A 10,304-nucleotide genomic window follows, 5' to 3' on the forward strand; every position below is an offset into this window, starting at 1 on the left:
AAGGGTATTGATGAAGGCTTGTTTACAGGGAGAGGGAATAAATCATATCGTCATGGTTACTGATTGATTTTGGAAGTCAAATTTCCCACCAAATACCAAAATGCCCACTCAAATGGGCCATTCCATATGAAATCCACACTATCCCTGTGGATGGTGTTGGAAATATCTGCCATAGGGGGAGTTGGAATTTCAATTGGAATGAACACATTTATAGGCAGTTCAATTTGAATTTCATGCTCCCTCTAAAAACAACTCAACCTGAATGTTCAATAAAGGGAGGGTGAGTTTCAAATAGAGTTGGTTAATGTGCTAACTAAAGTAATTTTTTTTAAACTTCCGTGGTCCGAGCTGTGCGCCAAGCGTCTACGAGCGTACACACAGAAAAAATAAGCAATCACGCTGATTGGCTGATCAACGCACTTGACAACAAGTCGGTTGACCCATTGGTTGTCTGTTCGGCGCGTAGTAGGCGACCTTGTCACTTTTACGCGATCGCAATTCACCAGCGCGTACCCCGACCACGGAAGTTTAAAACAAACAACTTTACATCTGTGGAAGATATTTCTAAAACCTCCCACAGCTAAAGTGTTATTCAGATTTCCTTTGACAGCTGAACCATCGCGTATACGCGCGCGACGTCAAGCGTGTGCATTGGAGCTTGTGCAAAATAATACGCGCTGGACGGCTAGCAGTACGCTTAATTTGTAAAAGGGAATCTGAATAACACTTTAGGGGGAGTGTGGACTTTAAATGGAATAACCTGATGCTAACATTTGTACCTGGAAAGAGCTGCCTGGATTCTTTACAGTATTTTGTATTGAAGCTAAAACCATGACATTATGATAAGGCCAAAAAAAAAGAGGTTCGTCTCAAAGCTTGCGCGCGCATTGGTAAAATCCCACGATTTGAAAAAAACAAATGCGGACAATTTTTTTTTTCCAGACAAAATTGGCGAAAATCAGACTTTTTTCTCAAAATACCATGAAAAAAGTCGGGAATAAAAATTTAAAAAAAAAAAAAAAAAAAAATCGCATTTCGCATTTGTTTTAAATTTCTCGAGCTTTGAGACAAACCTTTTTTTTGGCCTAAGCATGACAGGCAATTTTGATGATTTTGGTGTTATACTGGTAACTAACCTTTTATGTTCCTGCTGTGCTGCATGTTGCTGAAGTATACAAATTTAGTTTGTGCAAATTATTTTTAAGTGTGTAAGCTGCATCGTAGATGGCTGCATGCATGTGCACAGCAGCAGATAGGTGTATCCCATCATGCTCTGCAGTACCACAGAACTGCACATGCCATTGAAAGTGTACACAAAATCCCTCACTTCAACTTTCAATTACTCGCTTATATCAGGGGAGTTAAGACTTTTGTTTGAAAAAATATGATCTCCAAAGTATTGTGAAACTATCCATAGCTCTCACTATCTAAGCCGCTCTTACCTATGTTTTGTATGTATTTGCTATGGAGCAAGCAGATGCATGATGGGATACTCCCTTCAGCTGCTGTGATGCATGTGCATAATTTTACTTTATGTTCACTGATCAGAATGTGCTTCTTGTTTGTTTTAGTTTCTAAACGCATCCCAAAAAGAAAGTATCCAGTTCGATTTTGGTCCATAAGTCAAAGATAGTGTCTTAAATCAAAACCTACCAAAAGTATGTTACAGATGAAGTTATTCCGCACAGTTTGATACCTCATTTGTCCATATTAATGCAGAATTGACGACACAATGACTTTTTAAATGCAATCACCTCCATTTTAAAAGTTGCAGTAATCCCTATTGATGTGGTTTTCCTGCTTCTCAAGGTACACAATAACAGAGACGGACTGTTTGACTCCACTTCATCTGTTTTATTCAATACAGATACTCTTTAACTCCTTCCTCAATGTTTTACCCTTCACTCTCCACAGTCAATGTCTGGTATGTTCTCCTGGTGCATCAATGACTGGCAGACATCTGCGGCGCATGCTCTAAGTGAGACGTCTGATGCACCATGAGTAGCAGGACCAAATCAATAGAAATTCCTGCAACTTTTAAAATTGAGGCGACTGCATTTAAAAGGTCACTGTATCATCAATTCTGCATCAATTCGGACAAATAAGGTATCAAACTATGCGGAATAAATTTATCTGTAACATACTTTTGGTAGGTCTTGATTTAAGACCCTATCTTTGACTTATGGACCAAATTCAAACTGGATACTTTCTTTTTGGGATGCGTTTATTTGCTTGTGAGTTGAAAATTGCAGCAAAGGTTCAGTTTTGTAAAGCTTGAAAAGCAGTGTGCGGTAACTGAGCAGAGTTTGCAAGATTAAAAACGGCAGTAGCCTGAAAAGCAGAAGGTAGTTGTAGAAAGAATGATTTTGCTGTGTTTTGTTATACAGGCTTTATCAAAACAATTGGTTCTCTCAAGCTCTGATATATTTTGTAAACCTGCTTCTTCCAAATTCAACATTGGATGCTCTTGAAATATCAAGAATTTATAGTTTAGTGACCTTTTGTAACATGCTGTTCCAGTTGATATCTGCAATACGCCATCTAAGACATGACCTTAATCTATCACACAGGGAGTGTGAATTTTAAATGGGGTTACCTGAATGGGTGATTCCATTTGAAATATACACTCCCATGTGTGAGAGATTAAGGTCATGCCCGGAGGTCATGTCTTCCATAGGGTGTATGGATTTCAACTGGAATAGTCCATTTATCTTCAATTTGGGTGGATCATATGTTGCGCTTTAACTCTCTTCACGCGGGTGTCGACTGCAGACGACAAGTTTCAAAATTTTTTTAAAAATTCAAAAATTTCAGAAATGTAAATTTTCATGACCATATTTGGAATCAGCATGAAAAATGCATTAAAATGAGTACAAACAAGCCTGGTATTGGTTCAGTAGTTCTTAAGATAGCTCTTGATATTTTGAGAAAATATTTCAAAACTTCAACTTTTTCCGTTGAAGCACATGGCTAGCACGAAGAGCATTAATTTAATGTTGCAGTCTTGTCCATAATCACTGAAAACTGTTGGGTACCAATTAATTACTTTGAAACAGCCTGTATGTGTGTATGCAATTGTTTCTAAAGTTTTCAATCCTTGACTACTTTATAGTAGGGGTAGGTTAAACAACCTTTTAAAAAGGGTGATGTTTCAAATTTCTTAGGGAACCAGCTTATTTGATGCAGCATGATCTCCTGAGCAATTTGACACCTTTTTCATACAATTTTTTTCTTCTGTGCCCCCGAAAATTTATTTTTCCCCCCACCCCACCACGAAAGATGGCTACGCCCCTGGTATGACTGTTGATTAAAACCTAGACTTGCTGTTTACAAGTTACACCACGCATAAACATTATTATACATTTCATTTGGTCAAAACCAATGATATTTTAATCACCTGCCAGTTTCGACCATCTTGGGTGATGGTCATCTTCAGAGTAAGATATATTTGGTTTTGACAAGATGATATTTAAGTTATTGTGAGTTTCTACAAACCTAATGAACCCCTCAAAAGTATACGTATGAACATTCACATGAATACCATTAAGACGTTTTACTGGTACCATTAAACATAGATATAGAGTACACCAGCGTGGAGAGAGTTCAGATGTTTAATGGGCTATTCCAGAAAATAGATGCACACCCGGATATCCGGACTTTTTGTCCAGTCGTGACTGTTGGAAATCCAGACTTTTTAAAGTGCCCAAAGGCAAAAAAATCCGGCAGGAAAATAGTTCGAAATCAGAAATCCTCATTTTGAGAGCTAATTGTCAACATTTCCGTGATTTTTCCTTCATTTGATTGGATTTCCAAGCTTTTTCCAGTAACATTGGCAACTGGAATTCCAGTCGTTTTCAGAAAGCAGACTTGGAAATCCGGACATTTCTTTGATTGAAAATTTACTCCTCTGTAGGGGGTGTGCACCTATTTTCTGGAATAGCCCAATGTAAGATGAAAATATGCAAACGTACGTGTGTATTTATATTTGTATGATAGTGCAGTTTTAAGATTAACACCTTTATAAGTTATTTATTAAATTGTCTGTGGGAGAATATTCATCGTCTGTTGCATTGTGTGTTATCACTGACTGCCGATCTAACATTACCTCTGATTGGTCAATTACATGATATCTTCACTTAAAATCACCAATCAGAATGAAGCTTTGCAAGTAATTCACCCCCATTTTTTTGCATGGTGAAATTATTCTAACAATGTTGCTGATTGGGCCAGTTGATAATGAAACCTTCTTTTCGGCCAATCGGCAGGTAGTTCTCATGGGGTTAAGATTAATTTGATGCAGTGGTACGGTAGGGCCATAATATAATAATAATATAATATATAACAAGCAATTTGAGACCAATTTCGTTCAAATTGGAGCATTTTTAATTTTTTGCCCCTGTGTGGTCAAAAAAACTGACCACCGCCCAAAATTTGACCTTTTTGCTTATAACTCAAGAACGGTATGTCGCAGGTAGGTCAAACTATACTTTTTCTGAATCCTTGCAATGAGAGGAATAATTTGATGTGCTTGTTAACCAGATTTGAGCAACTTTGAAATTTGACCCCTGTGTTGACCTATAACCTTGAATATGGCCGGAGTGCCGGGAAATATTTTTTGTTAACATCTTGAATGTGTTATAGGACCATAAAAGGAAGCTAAAAAAGTTGGTTTGGTAGAGTCCTGGGGGGGATGCACATTAAAGCCTGGTAGATACCCGACTATATCAATTCATGAATTTATGCAACCTATATATAATGAAATATCCCGACTTGTTTCTCACAGACTTTGAAAAAAAAAACCTCATTTGACTGTCGGTCATTTCAAATATTGAGTTTAGTTTTGGTTTTGGTCACGTGGTTTTCTATTATCCTGCCTAAGCCCTTGACTGACATCATTATCGATATCTTTGTTTCTACCCTTTATTAGAAACTTAAAATATGTATTTTCGGTTTTCATTTCAGTTTGTTACATAATCAAAAAACCGCAGACTATCAGGTTAGATACTACCTTGACCAAAGTATACAAATGGATTTTTTTTAAATTTCGCAGTGCAATATTCACGAGCAGAGAAGTCGAACAAGTCAATCTACATTAAAGCGTGGGTTCGATTTCAACAGATGGGAGAGAGCATAGGAAGTGGAAAGAGAAGGGGGGGGAGAGCTCGAGAATGGAGTGGAATAGTGTTTTAATAGAGGAGATATCGAATGTAGGGGGAGGCGAGGAGGGAGAGAAGGAGACACTTGGGACAGGGAAGAGGATGTTATAAAGAGATATTGTGCTTATCAGGGACAATGAACTAATCCATAATCATTGATTCTTTATCGCCATCATGCATCGTTTATGTTTCAAACAAACAAAACCCCACCCCTCTCCAATATGCGCGCATGATTTCTAGGCCTCGGGACCGTAGAACTCAGGGTGTAATTTTACGGTGATATGAAAGTATGCCACCTACGACAGACTTCTGAAGTAAGACTAAATCAGATTTGATAGAGCATTAACTACCACCCGCGGTGGTAGATATCCGATAATAATAATAATGCCCAGCACATTAGGCCATTATATACTTATGGTTATAAATTACTAGTATGCCCTACTGTGTCCTCCCAGCTCAATAGTTTTATGATTGCAGACCAGTTATGCTCCACTTTTTAATCCCTTGATTTTTGGTTTCTGAACAAAAGAGAAACCAAAATTTGAAACGAGGGTGTGTAAAGCATTTGGAAATGTAAATCTTCTTGCCATCATTGTAAGCACTTTAATAAGCTCATGTGACCATACAGACGGCCTCACAGCCTGATTTTCTTTTTTTCTTTCACAATCTCATAATTCGCTAATTCGCGTCGTCCCCAGCGAATGAGAGAAACAATAATGATAATGGCGTTATAACATCCATCTAACGCCAGCTCCCCGCCGAGAACCGTGAGAACCATATTATTTTTCTCATTCGAATTTCGCGGTTCTCGCCCGATGGATGGTTATAGCGCCATCATCATTTTGTTCTCTCATGTACAGGGGAAGATGCAAATTGGCGAATTTAGATTGAAATTGAGAAAAAAGAAAAGAAAAATTCCAGTTGCGAGGCAGTCTGGTGACATCTTCCATTCCATTCCATTGAACAGCATAACCTTAATTATTTCATACAAAGAACATTTGCCATCTAGTACATAAAAATGTGAAATATACAACATATTGGATGAATGTTGGTGCGTCAAATTGAATTCCGGAATTTTGACAAATTCCCAAGTTTTTGACAGTTTGCGTCAGAAACCTGGAATTGTCAAAATCCCGGAATTTCGACAATTCCAAGATTCTGATGCAGCAATGGTCAATTCACAGTTTGCCCAATTCTTGATCTTCTTCAGGGATGTTGCAATACTTTCGGCCAGTGTATTTATGCGCATATGATTAGTTTTTGTTTTGTTTTGTTTCTTATGATGCGCTGGTAGACATATATTTGCACTTTGTAATATCTTTATTTACACGATATCGATACAAATTATTTTGACTTTAAAGTATGAGCACCGTCTCACATAAAAAGTTCTTACCAACTCAACGAACGATATAAGCTGACGCAGTGGCGGCTGGTGTTAGTTTTTTTACTTGGTGCAAATCTGCGCGAAGCGCCGCCCGGAGCACTTGTGCGACGCAGGGGGGTGTATGAGGGGGGATGTGCCCCCCTCAGAAATTGAGAAATTTTGAAAAATGAAGTTAAAATGGTGCGATTTGGTGCATACTTTTAGGGCAAATTAAAAAAAAAAAAAACCTCATCTGGAATATTATATTGTCATCATGTATAGAAATGTGATTTTGAAACAAATGGTCAACAGTAGTCATCTTGAAATTGAATAAATTTGTAAATTGGCTTGCAGAATGAATACTAGTATATCTTGAGCTACACACTAGTCATGCTAGCTGGTATATTACTAGTTTCAATAGCATTTTTGGTGTATGATGCATGCATTTCACACCAAAAATATATAGGGTGCAATAAGTTCTTGCTTAGTGCTTAGTAGGTCTGCATGAGGTTACATTATTATACAGGTTTAGTTTGAACAATATTTTGACATAATTGTGGCACTGACTCACCCTGAATGATCACACACCATGACACTTCCATTAAACTTAATCCAAAAACCTTGAAACCACAATAACTTTCTTACAATAAACCACAGTCTATATTCCATCTGTGAATAAACAAGCTGATGTCTATAGACTCCACAGAAGCCTCAACTTTTTGACTATTGAGTAAGGAAATTCTTCTTGACTCTGTGGGCCACATAAGATGTTGAACTGTGTTGAAGATTATGAAAAAGAGGAGCGAACCTATTTTCTGCACCACGGTGTAGTGTAGGGGTCGCATAGAAGCTAATGGAAAAGCTTAATAGTCATTGCATAGTGGGTTTATGTGGGAGAGGAGCGAAACTGGAATCTGAACCATTTTGAGGTTGCCAGTTTACTTCTAATTATGCACTGGACAAAAACTTAAAAATCCCTATGATACACGGTTAAGACTCACAGAATAAGCTAGAATAGCCATTTTTAGTGGAATTTGTAGGGTTTTATTGTGTTTTAAGTAACATGATAATTACATATATTTGATCACACTATTTTTTGGAATTCTAGGGTGGTGCGCTGCACCACCATAACCATATCAAGATCCGCCCCTGAGCTGACGCATTATCATGACTGAATGAAGTATAACATGTCCATACAACCAATATTGGAAATGCATGCAAGAGATATTTATAGGCGTGGCACCCCCGGTTTAAAAAACGACCGAAAGCACACGTCATGGCACAACACTGCGGTGATTCCCAGCGCATAATTGACAAGAGCTGTGGGCTATAATATTATGTTCATGAGACGGGCGAACTAAATAGACTTGCGTGTTGAACTTGAAAATTTAATTGAACAACAACTCACAAGCAGCATTATAAGTTTTGGTGTTTTACCAAGTGGAATATATTTAGTTTGTTGTGTAGTATTTATAGCAGAACAAAATGGCTAGCGTTTGGCAGGTAAGTTCAATGTTGTAGACATGAGTATGTGTTTGTAAATGTGTATACATGTACCAATCTGAGACTACATAATTATATTCATAAATCATTTGTAAATATAGAGGGTTACTGCACTCAACACTACAGTGTGCAAAATTAACGAACGATATTATCAGCTGATTATATAAACTTTGGGTATAGGGCTTATTGTGTGAAAAAAGGACATGTATTATTAATATTAATCATATCTGGCGTTTTGGATTTCTGAAAGCTCTATTAATAAGTTTTTATCACATTAATTAAAACTATTTAATTATACTTTACGGCAGTGAATGAATTCCCCAAATCCGTCACTATTTATGTGAGTTATGACCATAATATTAAAGCATGGGTTTAATGACTTTTGGGACACCCTGTATGTCAACTTTTTGGTCGTATACATGCATGTATACTATAACAATTTCAACTTGTTCCGATTTTGGCAAAAAATGTGGCAAATTGTTTTGGCAGAGGTATCGAAAAGAATAGTTTTACATAATCATTCTGCGAGATTGGAGTATAATATAAATGTTTATCCCCTGTATGACCATTAGTGATATCTGTATATCGGTCACCAGGGTCAAATTCAAATGTCTTTGGACATGTTTTGGACTTGTACTCGGGCTTGTACTAAATTATTTCAAGTGTGGAAACCCTCTTTCTTTTATCACAAAGTGCACAATGGTTTCCAAGTTTGGGAGCTTAACCGCTACACTATCCTGGACAAAGTTCTGTGCATGCAGCATGTGCAGAGGTCAATATGTCACATTTGTCACAAAGATTATGACGAATTATTTGTAATGTGACCCAGTTTGTCTGAAAAAATTAAACGTTTCCATGGCGATAATAAACAAAGGGAAAGTTTAAAGATGTTTTGAAAATATTAATAGTAATTTGTTTGAGATGTTCACCATCAAGTTATTTTTAAATAATAATAATAATAATAATAATAATAATAATAATAATAATAATAATAATAAATAATAATAATATTAACATTAATTAATAATAACTAATAATAATTAATATTTACAAATGTTTCATTGATTTTTTGTTTTGTTTTATTTACCCCTGTGTAAAATCAGGGCATATGTTCCGGGGGAGAATTTCCAAAAATAAGCCAAAATCGATTGCCCGTTGTCCTTAAACTTTGGCCGTACCAATTCATGATTGAAAAAAGCTTCGAAACCTGTAACTTCCAGAAATATAGGCCTACAGCATTACTTTTTGGGTTTAAAAAAATATTATCCTGTTTTGCCATAGCCGGGATAGCCCAATCCTAATCCGGATGGACCATTTGACTGGGGGGGGGGCTGGAAGGGTTTTTTTAACATGTTTAAAGTTCCCCCACAGTTTTTTTTAAACCTTCCCCCACACTACATGAGCAAAAAAACTTTCCCCACTATCACTATAAATTGGATTGAAAATAAAAAATAAACCGGGGGCACCTAGTGCAAAAAATATATAAGAGTCAACTGGTGCGCCCCTAAACTGACAATGAAAGTCATTCATAAACTTGTTTTTGAGAATATTTTTTTGGGGGGCACAAACATGTAATTTTGCACGTTTTCTTGCAATTGCATTTACAGAATTCAAGGATTTGATACACGTCTAAATAGCATTCAGATTACTCGTAATAATCAGGCTTTATTGTCACAGCATAAAAAACAAAACCCCATAAAATATTAAAATTTGACTTATATTGACATTTAATTCCAAAAGAATTGAGCTGTTTTATTTGGCGACACTTGAAAATTTCAGAAGTTTTTATATGTTCTTTTTATAATGACCTAACGAACACATTTTAAAAACATAAATTAATAGTACGTTGTTGTTTTTTTGTTTTTTTTAAAGCATGTTTTTGTTTTGGAAATAGTATAGCAGTCGCCGGTATTAAAATATATCACGTACAGGGTGTCCCAAAAAAAATTACCGGGTGCATGAATTTGAGCATAACTTAAGTCGAGAAATAGACATTGGAATCCAAAAATTTCGAATGAATGGTTACGAAGAAATAAACGATTACATAATACGTACACCAATGCAATTCATTCCAAGTTTGAACAACAGGCGTTTTTTCATATTCGCTTATTCGCTATCTAAATTATTTTATAATTCGTGTTGTGTTATTCATGCTTTCACTGAAGGTGGACAGTCTGAATATAATTTTTGATTAATACATAGTGCTTGAAGTATAAGAAACTTAATGGATTCCTGTAATCCAGTGATCGTGGTTCAATCCCCGCTGAGTCCTGATTTTTTTC

General features: G+C 36.5%; 1 protein-coding gene across 3 annotated transcripts in view; it reads left to right on the forward strand.

The window, feature by feature from the left end:
* Positions 1 to 7,806: 7,806 nt before the first annotated feature.
* LOC140146316 (PDZ and LIM domain protein 4-like) overlaps positions 7,807 to 10,304 on the forward strand; it is a 16,833-nt gene continuing 14,335 nt past the window's right edge. The window contains exon 1 of one of the 3 annotated variants that reach the window (XM_072168115.1): positions 7,807 to 8,022. In XM_072168115.1, coding sequence (XP_072024216.1) covers positions 8,005 to 8,022 — 18 coding nt within the window. In that variant the 5' untranslated portion in view covers positions 7,807 to 8,004. The remainder of the gene's footprint in view (positions 8,023 to 10,304) is intronic. The other 2 variants (XM_072168116.1, XM_072168117.1) reach the window with 2 other exon arrangements.

This window comes from Amphiura filiformis, chromosome 2, assembly GCF_039555335.1.
Source record: "Amphiura filiformis chromosome 2, Afil_fr2py, whole genome shotgun sequence".
Classification (NCBI taxonomy): domain Eukaryota; kingdom Metazoa; phylum Echinodermata; class Ophiuroidea; order Amphilepidida; family Amphiuridae; genus Amphiura; species Amphiura filiformis.